At 30.9% G+C, this 16,516-nt stretch overlaps 1 protein-coding gene across 1 annotated transcript; it reads right to left on the bottom strand.

The window, feature by feature from the left end:
• Nucleotides 1–2,535: 2,535 nt before the first annotated feature.
• On the bottom strand, nt 2,536–15,363 carry MTR4 (RNA helicase, ATP-dependent, SK12/DOB1 protein). Its single transcript, XM_022867481.2, has 13 exons — nt 14,792–15,363; nt 14,486–14,704; nt 12,418–12,756; nt 11,839–11,943; nt 10,888–10,998; nt 9,895–10,145; nt 8,943–9,066; nt 7,429–7,708; nt 7,178–7,332; nt 5,742–5,882; nt 5,411–5,643; nt 4,603–4,867; nt 2,536–3,463 (listed from the first exon to the last, which is right to left on the bottom strand). Exons 1-13 carry the CDS (start codon nt 15,257–15,259, stop codon nt 3,185–3,187), a joined length of 2,970 nt encoding a protein of 989 aa, XP_022723216.2. The 5' UTR covers nt 15,260–15,363; the 3' UTR covers nt 2,536–3,184.
• Nucleotides 15,364–16,516: the final 1,153 nt, after the last annotated feature.

Below are 16,516 nucleotides of genomic sequence, written 5' to 3'. Positions count from 1 at the left end.
GAGCTTGAACTTCTCGTCGTATCGATTCGACTCGACTCGATTACACCCTTAAGTAACTGATTTCATGAAACCGCTCTAAAAGTTTTTTAGTGTTGTTAGAATGCATTTGCTCTTTACATTTTAATTTTTTTAAATATTTTATAAATAAAATTATTTAATTAACCTTTATTTTTTACACAAATTTTTGAAAATTTTTTTTAAAAAAATTATAAATCTTTTAGAAAATAAATTTTTTAAAAATCATAAAATTTTTCAAAAATTCGTTTTTTAAAATATTTGAATTTTGAAAAGTTAAATTTTTAAAAATATTTATAATTTTTTAAAAATTTTATGATTTTTTGAAAATTTAATTTTAAAAAATCATAAAACTTTAAAAAATTATAAAAAAATAATTAAGTAATTTCATTTATAATTTTTTTAAAAATTTAAGTTATAGATAGAAAAAATAAACATTTAAAAGCACTCAAAATTTTTCTTCCCACGGGACCATCACTTTCCCAAAATACCCCAACTCTTCTATTTTTGTTTCCTTTTTACCCTTGAAACTATTATACATTGATGAAAGTGTTAATGTTATAGCTTTTTTTTTTTTTCTTCCTTTCTCTTTTTTTATTTAAAAATTTTTAAATAGCTTTTTAATCTAATAGAGATAAATAGAATTTTATGATTTATAATAAACTAATTAATAACTAAATAACTTAATTATTATTTATGCATTTATTCAATTTTTAGTTATTTATTTATTTTAGCCAATAAATTTATTTGGTTGTTTATTTTTATTTAAAAATAATTAATCCTAAATCCAAAAATTTTAATAATTTATTACTTTCATAAATGTTAAATACTAAAAATTTCATTATATACAAACTTTAATCTTATTATTATTTGATATAAAATAATTATAGTGATTTTTAACTTTTTATTAATTTCACATATATAAAAAATATATTATAAATTTTATTATATATAAAATTTCATCTAATATCTTTAATGATATTTTTTTATTATATTTCATTTTACCATCACAGTTACTTTTATATTTGAGCACATATTTTATCATTGATTTCAATTTTACTGTTAAAAATGATGAAGTAAAAAAAAAAAAAAGTCTAACAGAAAGAATGAAAGAAATAGGGATGATAATGGTTTTGTTTAGTTTGATTATTTTGTTTGAATATCTAATATAAATTTTTATAATTTGATTTGAATTTAAATTAATAATTAAATATTATAATTTTAAATTGATTTTTTTAAAAAAAAAATTCTCATCTTTAAAAAGAAATGAGAAAAAAATAAAAATTGTCTCTCAAAAATAAAAAAAAAGGTTCAATTACTTCACTTAGGCTAATTTGGATTTCATGACAATAGTATCACAATTAGATTGAACACATTTTTATGCGATTAATAATGATTTTATAATAATATATGATCAAAATTTAAAAAGATGATTGAAAAAAATTACGAACACTAATTATGAGATGAAAGAAATAATAATTATTTTTATTTTATTTTTATATTTAGAGAAAATTTATGAACATTTGGTTTTTTTGTAAAATGTCACATTCTTAAAGCCAAAGAGTCTTATGTAAAATTATATCACACAATCAATCTAGTTAAAAATCCCTAATCAAGATAGAGTTTTTATGTCATTTAGAGTTTGATTGCTATTAAGACTCTTTGCATAATGCATGATATCATGTAATATACAATAAGAACATTTATGCCACAAATCATGTAGACCTTTAGGATTATCATCATGCAATTAATGTAAACATCAAGGTTTTTATTTTTATTTTTGAAATTTATGCCTTTAATTTATTTATAATAATTGTTATTATTGTTTTATATGATATAAACTATTATGTGCATTATGCTCTTTGATTAATAGCCCCATCATGATTTTCAATCCATTTATATCTATGTGATAGCAAAGGCGTGTTTGATAGCGTACAAAAGTGGAAGAACGGATGGTAAAAGATGGAAAAGTGAAAAGAAAATGAATTTTGAATGTGTTTGATGAGAAAGAAAAATGTGAGGAAAGAAAATAGAAAAATATTATTAACAAATACAAATCTTTCCAAATTAAAAAGAAAAGAGGAGAGAAAATGAAAAATTGTGAGTAAATGTTACATATTTACAAGATTATACATCATTTTTTTAATTATTTTTTCTTTTTATTTTAATTTTAAAAAAATTACATTTTATATTATTTCCTTTTATTTTTCAAGTCTACCAAATAATAGATGAAAATTTTTCATTTGCTTTGAAAATTTCCACTTTTTCAACCAAAAACATCAATAGAAAAGATAAATCTATTTTTCCATCATTTTATTTTTCATCTCTTTTAATTTCTTTATCCTCATTATTCGTAATTACATGGTTGCATTAAAAGATCAAGTGACATAATTATTCCAAATTACATGATTGCATTAAGTGAAAGAAATATGTTATACCAAATAACCTATATACATTTATTGGCAATTTCATAAACAATTTTATATAGATTAAAATATAAAAAATGTGAAAGACAATTAATTTCTAAAAGCGAACCAAATCTTAAAACTCATTGTGTTATCAAACTTAATTGTTGAAGCATTGTGAGGCAATGGCTCCCCCAAGCATTTGAAGCTCAATACAGGACTCACCAAATCTTAAAAAAGTAATTATAACAATATATTACATCAAATTAGCTTCATCAGCAAAATTTTCCTTCTGAACTAACGTTCTCTCTGAGCTAGCTTCACTAAAAATGGCATAGAAAAAGCTACTATCAGAAACAAAACATTTCAAATCTATACTATTATACAGCCTGGTGTATGAGTAAATATTGCAGGAGGGATAGTGAGCAATCATGTGTCAAGAACAGTTCAGAATCTTGCTCTCTCTGCCTTTGATGCCATTTTTTGTTATCCAGCGGATGTAAATACGTTGAGGGAGAAATAACTTCCAAGGCAAGAAATGTTGGGGACTGCAGAATGTAGAATATGATCCATCTTCATCCATCCTCCATGAAACACCATAAAGGGCATCCATTAGTGGATTAATGTGCAATTCATTTTGCAGGTAATCTTCACACCCCTTAAATCACATTTGCTTCACTCAGATTACTAAATCGAATAGAAAATTCCCACAAGAAATTATCTTCTTTTTGCTTAACTGCCTTGATCCTTGCCCAGCTACTGAACTACAAGTATAGAGATGCTGCAAACACTATGTCTCTTTTGATCTTAGAGACAGCCTCTTCAAATTTTGACTCGAGCTCTGTCTCTCCAATAGACTTGGCCGCTAAAATAAGCTGCTGAAGAACTTCTTCCAGTCTTCTGATGGCTCTGATTAAGCTGCCCTCGAAAACCTGTGTAATTTCCATAATCTCATAGAACTTGGATCCTTTTGCCCAAGCATATACAGCTTCCATAATATCAGGCCGAAATGAACTTACAAAGCTCTCCACATCAATTTGGACCTGTAAATAAAGAAACGCTTCCTGTAAGTTGTGTATATGTTCTCTTGCAATGCAAGAGTAAAACCACCTGCTCAGCTGTAATCAGTAATCACATGACTGTCACCAAAATAGCAACCTAAAAAAAAATTCTCATTCCTAAATGTACAGTGCCTATGATTCTTTTGACATATGGTGTCTGGACTGACGGACGGGTGCCTTAGGAAACATGTGGTTCCCTATCTTCTGGAAACTGCTCCTATATCACTACTAGTATGGTATTTGTTCTGAGAAAAGAAGAATAGTCCTATGAACCACATTTTGTTACTTTTTTTGTTTTTGCTTTTATTCTCTAATTTAGTTTCTTTGCACCATACTAAAAATCCAACAAAGCCTTATTCATTATTGTTATCGCCATTGCCCTAAACTCTGGGTGAAGTGGTTTTTATCAGATAAAATGATAGGGAATAATTACACTTTTAGTCCCAATCCTTCATGTGTTTCTACCTCTCTGTCCTAAATGTTTGAAAATTGTTGTTCCAGTCATAAAGGTTATGCAGAGTTAAAGAATTTAGGTTTGGAAGTTAACAACACTGAACTGTTTAGGACTAAAATTGTAATTATACCAAATGATACAAATAGAAATAATTGAATAACCTAAGTAAGAACATTAACTGAGAACCGCAACCTTTCATACTGAACTGAGCTTGTTTGAGGTCAACTACTAAGATGGACCGAGAACAACCCAGTACAATTGGGCATTCCTTTTGACAAAAAAGCCTGCTTTATAACAACCCAACCATGGCGTAATGGTTGTTACCCATCCAACGGAAGGTCAAGTTACAGTATTCAATTCTCCCTCCCATCTAACCTTTGTCCAAATATACCAAATGAGGGAAAAGAAAAAGTAAACAAAATGCCAATTTCTTGTCATATCCAAAGAGGATCTCTAACGAACCAATTGGTGCATCTACATGGTGACCAAAATGTCTAAGACACTTGACTTAGAACCAGGGATCTCATCCAAGCTAAACTTGAGTTCCAAAACCTTGCCAGACATCTTATCTCACTGGCTTTTCGAAATCCAAACTGAGACTGCAAACGTAACACTGAAACAAACAAAAATGGGATAGCAACCAGCAAGATGAAGGTTTCTAGTATACCTTGCACTCAAGCTGAGCTTTGGCAATCCTCCGTGCTGTATCTTGTAGTTGTGTAAAGAGCAACTCAAGTTCCTCCCTGGGCTTTGCAGCATCTTGGAGCCTCTCCTGCCAAACAAAACAAGAGAGCAAAGACACCATTTCTTCTGCCTTTACATCCTTTAAGACCCCACTGAACATAAGCTCTGTCAGAGTTAACTCATCAGCACTGCTGATCTCACAAGCAACCTTGCCCTTCAACTCAACAACATCATCACTAGTAATATATCTGCAATCACATCCAATATAAGAGAAAAACCTAGGCAACATAGGCCTCTATGCAACAAGCTTAAGTTTTGTGAAGTATTATCCATTAATATTGAAACTGATAAAAGGATTTAGTTGAAGCTTTAAGTTAAATAACTTTAGCCATGAATAAATTTGAGTAAATGGTGGAAGTAATGGACAATTCATAACAAACTACAGGCATCATTGAGCATTTACAACCATAAACATTAAAGCAACATTTGATTTATATGTTTTTAGAAGGTGGGAAAAAGCAAGGACTAGGGTATATATATTAGAAACAACAACAGATCCTAATTCCAAGAAAAATGATGATTGAGGATCTTCATTTTGATTGCAGAAAAAAACTGCTGGTCATCTTTTGTTATTCTCTAAGACAGAAGAAACAATAAAAAGCAATAACTGGAGATCTGGAGAAAAAACGTATCAAATGCTAAGCAGCTATCAAGTTATGAAACCATGAGATGAGGAAAATTATGCTATGAGCCAATGAAAGAGAAGCTATGATAGAGAAATGCTTGTTTACCCTAGCCTCCTCAGAACCCGTTTTCTGGCCTTAAGCTCATCTTTAAAAGCCAATACTGTGGATGAACGCATTGTTTTCTTAATTGATCTGACCTTGGCTGTCAATTCTTCCTTCCTGTTCAGAAGTTTGAGCTTTTGCTCAATAAGAGGGGATTTTGCAATTTCATGTTTTTCAAACAGGTTCTCTAATGCCTCCAACCTACGGACTGCCTTTTTGTATGAGTTACTTTGAATCTGAGACATGGCAAAATAATTTGTTAATTAATAGAAAGAACAAAGACAATCTTGAATTTTCTTCACAAAATATCATGAAGAAGAAGTTAAACGTATACATTCATTTCTTCAGGATCCAAAGGCATCCCATTAGCATATCTAGAAATAAATTCTGAAAGCTTCTTCAAGGCATTCTCTCGAGCTTCTAATGGCAAAAGATCTTTGGGTATGTTCAAGCGTGCACTACTTAAACTAGTAACCTGTTCAAGGCATAAAATAACAAATTAAATTCCTCCTGCATCAAATGGACATTAGTTTCACCAAGACCAAATAAAATAAGTTAGAAGTATATTCCTATTAACTTTTTATATTAAAATAATCAATTATATGGCTGCAACCAGAAAAATCCAAGTCAAGTAGAAGCCAATCTTCTAAATCCTATAGAAGATTCAATTTTTCTTCATTAAATAAAGAATCAGTCTGAACAATAAAAAAGACTTCAAATATTGTAATCAGAAATTCCAATGACAAAAAAAAAAAAAAAGAAATTAACTGATTGGTCAAAATAAAAAGGAAAATTCCAGCCAAAAAAAAAAAAGGAAAAGAAATGAACCTAAAAGCAAGGTTCTTCTGCCACAGCTATAAGGAGAATGATTATTTCATTTAAAGACAGATATTTTCCCAAATAAATAGATCTTTTCTTAAATGTCATTATGAAGTAGGCAAGTGCAGCATATTATGAATGATATTGTTTATTTGGAACACAAAATCAATCTACACATGCAAAGGTGTACATCAGGATTATAAAACAAATGCTGCACAGAATCAATGCTAGTGACTTGCTACCATAAATTTTACCAACTCCCAAAGCATACAGTTAATTTGAACTGAGAGTGAAATATAACAATGAAATAAAAAGAGGGGTAACAACAAAATAGAAAAGTTGTATATGGCAGAGTTAATCTACCTTAACATATTTGCTCGCTCCCACGTCAACAAGCATATCCCTATCCTTAGTTTCAAAAGTTTCTTAATTAATTATTATCATTATCCCTTTAATTTATATTACATGAAAAGGTTCACTATATCCTTCCAAAATCTTGTTAATTATATTTACTTGAAAATTTCTTAAAAGACAAGAAAGACACAATCTAGGAAGAAATAACATAGATAACAATTGTTCATCTCATTAATGACTATTATTTATGGTGCTTTGTAACAATGCTGCATAAATTAAAAATGTTGAGGACGAGGGAGGAAAGGAGTGGAAGGCAAATGGCTAAACACACGAAATGCAAAAATCTATGCCTAGAGCCAATTAAGTTGACCCGAACCTGAAAAACCTGTCAAAATCTGAACTTGACACAACTCATTTTGACCAAGAAAAGGTTACAACCCCAACCCAAAATGATCCAGCCCTGAATAACCTAAAATTAAATTGATTTGACTTTAAAACTCAATAATTTAGACCTAAAAATGACCTGAAAACGAGTGTCAAACCTGAAAGACCTGCCCCTGGACAGAATATATAAACCAAGAAGTACATTCATTTCACCTGAGAGAGAGGCACAGAAACAACAAGTGGTTCCCCTGGCTCTTTCAAAGGGACAATCTTGATTTGTTTCTTCCCAAGACCATCTTTGCTCACAGCACATCTTGTAAGAATATCAAGGGCATAGCTTGCATCTTCCGGTCTTCTACTGGCATCATCTACATCAAGAATTTCACATGTTTGCAACTAATTTAACTCTAAATGGGGGCATTGTTTGACAATTACAAGCAAAGAAATCAACTTAGTGTTCTCACCTTCAATAGCACTTTTCACTCTATGGAAGTCCATTAAAACACCCCAAGTAGCATGGTCCTCAATGGAGAAAGATGGAGACTTTTCGTCATCAATGCATTTTATACATACAGGCCTGCCAGATTTCATATAGGGTAAACAATATTTTGGAGAATACACAATATCACGAATATCATTCTTCAAACTTTTATATTGCTGAATCAGATTGTAATAATTCTTCAAACTATCTTCTTCTTCAATTATCATGGAATCCCTCTCTTCTTCAAGAGCCTTTACTTGTTTCTGCAAAAATAACACCTTACATCAGATTACTTGACAAAAGCTCTAAAATAGTTAAAATAGCTCAAAGAGCTATGGCATGTTTGATTTTCGTTGGAGAAAGAGTTCATAATTATCATGGAATTCCTCTCTTCTTCATGAGCCTTTACATGTTTCTGTAACCATAACATCTTGCATCAGAAAAATCAACAATGGCTCTAAAAATAGTTAAATAGCTCAAAGATGCTACACGTTTAGTTAGAATTAGAGAAAGGGTTCAAGATTATTAGAAAATTATTTATCCACTAAAATGTAAATACAGATGATCGATCAAGGTTAACACAGCATACATTTCTTTTCACAGTTTTTAACATGATACTCATGGTATGCTTTGGCCCTTTCTTTAATGAGTTTCAGAAAAGGACTAAGATTTAGTAATCAACAATTTAATTTATACTTAAATCAAGTCAATCTTATTTAACAATTAAATCAGCCACATTATCTACAGATGGCATGGCCTTAGTACGGTGCAGGTATTGCCAATGTCAAAGTCAGCCATGGAATTAATAAGGCTTTGCTAGGTAAATGCTTTTGTTATTTGCCTTGTATATTCTAATTATTTTTTATTTTTCACCTTTTGCATTCTATGCTTTTCTTTTTTGTTTTTTTAAAAGTGCAAATAGCAAAAGCATAAACCAAACAAAATCTAAATTTTAGAATGGAAAACCTTCAGTAAAAACTGATGAATACTTTCCACCATCTCTTAAATCTTTCATCTTTTTCTTCTCTTTTTTCCCAATTAAATCTGAAGATTCTTCATTTACTAGAAATGTATAATCTTTCTTCTTATGTCCCATCAATTTTTTATTATTATTTTTCGTATTACACTAGCACTATGACGGTGTTCCTTTCCTACGGCTCTAGAGGTGGAATATTTCACCATATGCCTTTTTTCTCCTTTAGATTTCTATTTCCTCACCACTCCGATCATGGGGAAACATTAAAAGTAAATGCCTTTGATGACCAGAGAACAATAGCCACTTGAACTGGCCAGCAATTCAACACAACTTGTTGTCTCAAAAACTAACATTACTATCTGTCTCCAAGAATAACTGGTACCTCATATTTTTACTCTCTGCTATTGATGACCAATGATGTAAATAATATTAAAAATCAGTTTGAATATTCGAAAACCAGAAAACCATAATCAAGGGATCAACATAAAATTAAACAAGTGTGGAATCTAATAACGACAGACCTCAAGGTCAGGAATTGCATGATCGGCTTGAAACTGGTAGAACGAATTCCGAAGCATACTTTCAGGATCAGCATCTTCACAGCGCAATTGATTCAATAGCATATTGTAGCTTAGGTGGAAGGCACTGATATGAAATGGAAAAGGTAATCAACAAAAAAATCATAATTCTTTGCTTATGGAAAAAATCTTATGCATTTAAATCCTCTACTATAGCATCCTTCAAAACCAAGTTTTGACCAGTCAGTGCTTGTCCGACAATGTTAACACCTAACTTACTAGGAGTTAACCATCAACTTTATTCACAACAAAAGGATATAAGTTGCTATCAAAAAGTATGTCCGACTAGATATCAGCTAGCAGCAACTAAAACCCTCTAAAATCACCTCAAAAAGATTTCCCCTCTAAAAGAAAATATCATTTTACCCCTTTCCGAAGTTAAGAACCCCAGATCAAGAGATTGATTATACAAATTTGTTGCCAGCAGGTGTTACACATAAAATTACTGAGTTTCTGTTGATGTTTAAATAGAGCAAGAAAAGCTAAGACCTTTCATTTTTAATACTGCAAAGAAAAGAACTGTTTGTTCACCTTTCAGTTTTCTATCTCTCCTGACTTTTTTATAGTTTCCCTTTTTCATCTTTTCTACTAAACAAGGCCCAAGAACTGGAATTTAGGATCATGGGCCAGGAAAGTTATGTTATCTGATTTGGTTTAAATAAATGAATCTCTCCAACATTACCATTATAGAACTTGCTTGAAGTTCCTTATGGAAAGGAAAAAAATCCACAGATATGATATCATACATAAACTAACAAGCATCATGTATAAATGTTCTGCAGCATGAAACTTATTGGAAATAAACAATAAATTCAAACACCAAAGTATCATCAAATCATGGAAAGATATGGATTTGTCTGATTTAAACAGGTTGCATCTGGTAGAGCAAATATACCTGTTCAAACTATCAGCATTTCCCTTGAGCATCATTTTAGCAGTAGATGGTTCCATCCTTTCATCCACCATAAGAATGCATATCCCGCGTGCATCAATACCTCGACGACCAGCACGGCCACTCATTTGTATGTACTCTCCACTAGATATCCATCTAAACTTGTCCCCATCAAATTTACGAACATTTGTAAACACAACAGTTTTAGCAGGCATGTTTAACCCAATGCTGAAAGTCTCTGTAGCAAACAAACACTGAAGAAAAAGGTTTCAATCTTTGTACCTCTGGTAAAAGTAAGCATCAAAGGAACAGCCAACAAAAGGAAAAGAAAATTTTTCTACTGCCAAACAAGCAGTATCATGTTCAGAGATGCTTAACATAATAAAGATTCAATAACATAAATCAACCTATAACTCATATGGTACTCAGAAAGTTTATAGCAATCTTTGGTCTCACAATATTTTCTTTACCAGTCTGTTAAAAAATAAGTGATCAAATTGAACGTACTGAAAATTGTATATAACAAAGGGCAAGAAGGAGGTCGGGCAGTTACATACTTTCACAAATGTAAAGCTTGAGCATGCACTTATGCTCCAGATTCCAGAGATACAAAAGCCAACTTACCATAAGCATGTGGAAAACCACCCAACACAAATTCAAGAGAAAAATTAAAAAGGACAAGAATTTCAGACTATCAATTAATATGACAAAAGATCACTTCAGATGCTCAAATGAACAACTGGAAAAAAATCAAGAAAGATGATAGTGTAGTGAATAAAGGGCACATTTTCGAAGATTGAATTCAAAACATGAGCGAAAGAACACATGCAAACTAGCCAGCAGACTGCTATCTATCCATTTAATTTGATAATTGAAGATTCCACAACCGTAGGTAAATTTAGTAATTAATCAGTCAATATGATATGTTATGGCTGATAATTAAACCTTAAATATATGCACTAACTTAAAGAATCAAATTGAGTTTATACTGCCTACCTTGATCAGTCCTTCCTGAAATAATATCTCAATTACTTCCTTTAGGATGGGAAGCAAGCCAGAATGATGCACACCTATTCCACGTTTCAGAAGGGGTAACATGTTTGATACCTGTAAAAGGATATAATAAAAGGCATAACAAACATCTGAGCAAACCAAAACAAGTTATAACATACTAAAAATGACAGCAAAACATAGATCTAAAATATAGATCTCCATGTTGAAACACATTCATTGCATATAAGGAGCAGCTGAAGGGTCCATTGATACAGTTTTTATTTTCTATGTTTTTTTTTTCTTCTGAATATTCCTTCTTTTGTTCTTTTTTTCTTTTTTTTTTTTTTCTGAAAACAACTAAAAAGTGTTTAGTCAACATTTAAAAATAAATAAATAAATGAAAACTAAAAACAAAATTTCATATTGTTTCCATTACTTTGGAAGTTCTCTAGTTGGTATTCAGGTGCAGGTGAACAATACCCACACATATGACAAAATTCAAAATTTTTATTTGTAAATAAGCCTTGAACCTGGGACTTCTTTCCTTTCATTACCCATTCTATCTTTAAACCAGTAGAACCTGGGAAATCAGAATTTTGCAAACCAAACGTGTGGTTTCTTATTATAAATTGAAATCAAATGCAAAAATAAATAAATAAACAATTAAAAATTTTAAAAATAAAAAGGAAAAACTGCCAACTAAACACCTTAAGTGAGGTAACATTCGCAAAAAGTTAATAACTTAAAGGATGGATGGTTAGAAGTAACTAATAAAGGATACAAGATCCTGATTTTGACATAACTAACTCTCAATTTGGTAAACAGAGAATAATCGTACATTACAATTCCATAAACAGAAATACAAATGCATTTGCATTCTTACATGTGCAAACATTTGTAAATTCAAATTCATACATGTATCATGCATTTAGAAGAAGAGGAATAACAACTTGCCTGAGGTAGCTTCTTATCATCATCGGAAAGCATATCCATGGCACTCCAGAAGATTATTTCTATGTTTCCTTTCTCATCATCATCATTTAAATCCATCCTTGCCATCTACAGTTAAAAACATAAGAAAAGAACAAGATGTTGACATATTGGACAGTAAAAAGACAGAAAAAGCGGTGCATGTCCCTAAAGGGAATATCAAAATATTTATTTTGTTTTCAGCACATTTGGAAAAGAACAAGAAAAAGAAAGGAGGAAATGATCCTTCATAAACCCTCTATTGGAGAAGCAACTACCACTAGGCCAAACTTGAATTGGCAGTAAACTAAAAACTATGATAGCATATATCTATTATGAACTTGGCAGAATTACGTGTAGCATAATGCTGAGCAAGTAATTCTTTGTGAAACATACTATGAAGCAAGCTACTAATATTTAGGCATCTTTTGGTTTGTAAGAGGAAACAAGAAATGCCATCCACCCATGCCTGCCCTAATCCCTAGCAACAAGATATATATTAAAAAGAAAAAAAAGGTTTTGTACAATCACACCCTGCTTACACCAAAAAAAAAAACAACCAACCTGCATTGCGAGAAATTCACATTCCCTCTTGCTAAAGCTGAAAATTATCACAGGGTCGTACTGTCGCTGAATGATCATTTTCACCAACTTAAAGATGTCACTTTGTTCATTAACTTTTCCCATCAACAACCCCTTCTTTGATTTACCATTATCTTTTTTCCTGTCACTTTCACTTGTGGGAACTAGTGCATTTAAAGCTTTCTGAAAGCTATCCTCACGGAATTTTCCTTTCTCATCTACCACCAAAAATAGACCATCACCTCCAGCAGGGAAAATATAATGCTGAAGAGGTGTAGGCCGATAATCAGTGTAAACAATGTGACATGGCTGCTTGTGAACCTGCAATCATTGAACCAAAATAAGCAAACATATTTCTACAATTAAACAAGCTATAAAGTTAATAGTTTATAGAGGCATCTAGCAATATAATCTAATGTGCTTGATCCAAAAAACAGTCTACTAAAAAAAAGGTGCATAATGTCCTCGAGATTCATAATCACTTTCTAGGCACAAAATCCAATCACAAGAATCAGCAGCAGGGACCATTAGGATTAGTGCTGGTATTTCACATAGGAACAATCTAAAGAAAAAGAAACGCAAAGTTATTATGCCACCTCATATCTTTTTTTTTAAGCATTAACCAATAACATTTCAATTTAGACATCAAAGCAATATATACATATACATACAGAAATATATATATATACATATATATATATATATATGCTTTTCAGTACAACTCTCTTGGTTCTTCAAGAAGGGTTAGACTACTCTCCATTACTTTTCAGTCCATATTTTGTAATATACCTTTAATCACCATTCATAAGCATGTTTTTCACAATTCATGGGAGGATTCGACATATGTGAATGGTGATGATGATGATGATATATATATCTATATATATTGAAAAGTAATGGAGGGGAGCCCAATCCTTTAAAGAAAAGAAATTTCATAAACATAGTTCAATAAAATGGATAACAAAGTATTCATACAAGATACATACAATAGAAGATTAGAAGAAATGCAACTTCCAAATAAAAATTAATATACCTTTTCTCTACAGGGGAACTCCTCTACCTAACTCATTTGTGATTCCATAGATTAATAATACAATGAAAAGCATAAGTTAGTCTCAATGAATCCTCAAACTTGATAGCATCTAACATTAATATTTCAGATTTAAACAACATGAAAAGAATACAAAAGGTTGGGCATTAAATTAGTGACTGATTTTCGAAGAGTCTCTGGAGTATTAAAGTTCCTAGAACAAATAATAGGATAAGGTCCAGAACGTCTTAGCGTTTGAATAAATTGACTGTTCTCAAGAGTCAAAACCAAATGATATCTGCTTGACAGCTTGAAATTTTAGCTTCAAACAATTCCATAATACCCAAACAATGGGAGTAAAACTGCTTCTATGAAATCACAAGCCTAGTGCTCAAAGTCAGCACATATTGTTTTTTAACATCCCTACTATTTCTTCAAGGAGCATTGACTACATATTGAGAAGTAAAGCAAAAAATATTGCAACTAGAAAAATTCATGCAGAATGGTTTTCAAAATTGTATCATACATCATGCCATCTTTCAACCAAGTCACAATAAATTGCAAAATAATTCAAAAGGCACAGGTTGGAAAAAAAAATCTCCTCAAAAAAGTTTAAAACTGCTCTTAAAAGACTAAAGCAAGCAAACCAATCTATAGGGTCTATGCTGGCAGGTCCTAGCCACTCAAACATCAAAATAGTATAACCAACGGTTGTACTGATGGGAAAACTAAAAACGCCAAGTAGTTTCCCTTGAAACTAACATCAATTATGCTGTAATAATCAGATTTAAACTCAAGCATTTGAGATTTTGAGTTGGATTTATTATGTAATTTAATTTTGACTGGTGTCCTCTTTGTAGTTCCTCAAAGAAAACTTTCCTACTTTCAATTTATAAGACCAAGCTTTCAAATGTTGCACATGTAACCTACTAAGAGAAATGACTTTAAATTGGCTGTAAAGCATGATTAATTATTATCAAGTTGAAAGTTGATGAATATATTCAAGCAAAAATTAATCACCTTTGCCACCCAATCAGCAAATTCCTTTGCATTAGGCACAGTTGCTGAAAGAAATACAAACCGAGAGTTCTTTGGTGCCATAACAATGCTCTCTTCCCATACCACACCTCTCTCACGATCACGCATGTAATGAACTTCATCAAAAACAATCCATGCCACCTCTCTAACAATCTCTGACCCTTTATACTGCATACTACGCCAGATTTCCGTAGTCATCACCTGAAAATCAAACAGTTGGGAAGATTAAAAAAATCAAATTATAGACGAAAAGACATAATCTCAGACGGATAGCAATAAAAAACCAACCAAGCAAGAAGCATTAGGGTCAATTGTAACGTCTCCAGTCATCAAACCCACATCGGAAAACTCTTGTTTAAACTCCCTATACTTCTGGTTGCTGAGAGCCTTAATAGGTGAAGTATATATAACCCGCTGATTATTCCGCAAAGACATAGCAATTGCATATAGAGCTACTACAGTTTTCCCTGCTGATGTATGTGCTGATACCATGACAGATTGGCCATTATCGAGGCAGTTGATAGCTTCAGACTGAAAAGGGTCAAGAGTGAAGGGAAATTCCTTGGCAGGTTTACAGTCTTTTGGAAGTTCTGTTGAGGAAGTGGAAGGAACATAACCTTCTGGATATGAAACATCATGCACACAACCTACGGCTTCCTCCACCAACAATGAGCCATCTCCACTCTGTTGTTTCTTCTTCTGCTGAGGAGAGTCCGAGGATGCCTCCTCACCCCACTTCCTTTTCAGCGATCCCATTTATCAATATTCTCAACGAAGAGACCAGGGCAGCGACGGCAACTAGGGTAAACTGAGAAGGAAAGAAGACAGCAGGAACAAAGCAACGACAAAACAGCTTTGTTGGGAAAATGCTCTTTAGCCCAACTGTTTATAAAATTGGGTTTTTTAGTGAAAAATTAAAATATAGGCTTAATTATTAAAAGGAGCTAAATAAAAATTAAATAATTATCTAAACAACTATATTTTATTATAATTAAATGAGTTTTTAAATATTTATTTTTATTTAATTAAACAATTAAATTTTTTATTTTTATTTAATTAAATTATTAAATATTTATTTTTACTTAATTAAGTTTTTGATCGAAGAAAAATAAATGTTAGTGGTTAATTAATTTTCATCTAATATAAATTTAATTGGTGAAAATAGATATTTGAAAGTTTAATTAATTATAATAAAATAATAATAAGTTAATCATTATTTAATTTTAGTTTAGGAGTTTTTTTTTATATTTATGCCTAAAATATATAGAATTTAAAAAATATTTTTTTAATAGTATACAATAATAATTTACAAAAGGATTTTTTTATCTTAATAAATAAGAGTGTAAATAAACATAATATTCTATTAAAAAATCATATCATTTACATTAGTTTATAAACTTAATAAACAAGTTCAAACAATATTTTTGTCTTCAATTACTAAACAAACAAAATTTGAACATAAATTAGCTCATCTCGTATATGTTCTCCAACACATTTGATAAATTATTCATGAACAAAGTTAACTGACTACGTTTAAGAATGTAAATAAAAAATTGAGGTTGTAGATAATATAAGAATTTAAGATAGCAATTTGCACCTTGAACATGCATTTTTGTTCATTCTACGAATGAAATTCTTTTACTCTTGAAATTTATGTTTGCATACCTTATCATTAATAAAATAAAGTAATTTTATATTTATCGAGCGTAGATGAAATCGATGAAAATTGCCTTCTTTATTATACCTTTTTGTTCATTTTATGAATAAAATTTATGTTCCCTTACCCAAGTTTATGCAAAAGGAGCTTTTAATGAATTGTTCGAAAATAACAATATATTTCATTCATTAACAATCCGTTGTATATGTTAAACAAACAATTTAAATCATGATTCATATCTCTAATCATGATTTACATCTTTGAACTGAGCATACAAATCTTTCATTCCTTTTTTATGTCATTGAAAAAAATACATAAATAAAGAAAAAAAAACATATATAAAAGAATAAGTATCA

This window comes from Durio zibethinus, chromosome 28 (assembly GCF_047325235.1).
Source record: "Durio zibethinus cultivar Kanyao isolate XHJ-2024 chromosome 28, ASM4732523v1, whole genome shotgun sequence".
NCBI classification, from domain to species: domain Eukaryota; kingdom Viridiplantae; phylum Streptophyta; class Magnoliopsida; order Malvales; family Malvaceae; genus Durio; species Durio zibethinus.
This window is presented reverse-complemented; position numbering and strand designations above follow the sequence as displayed.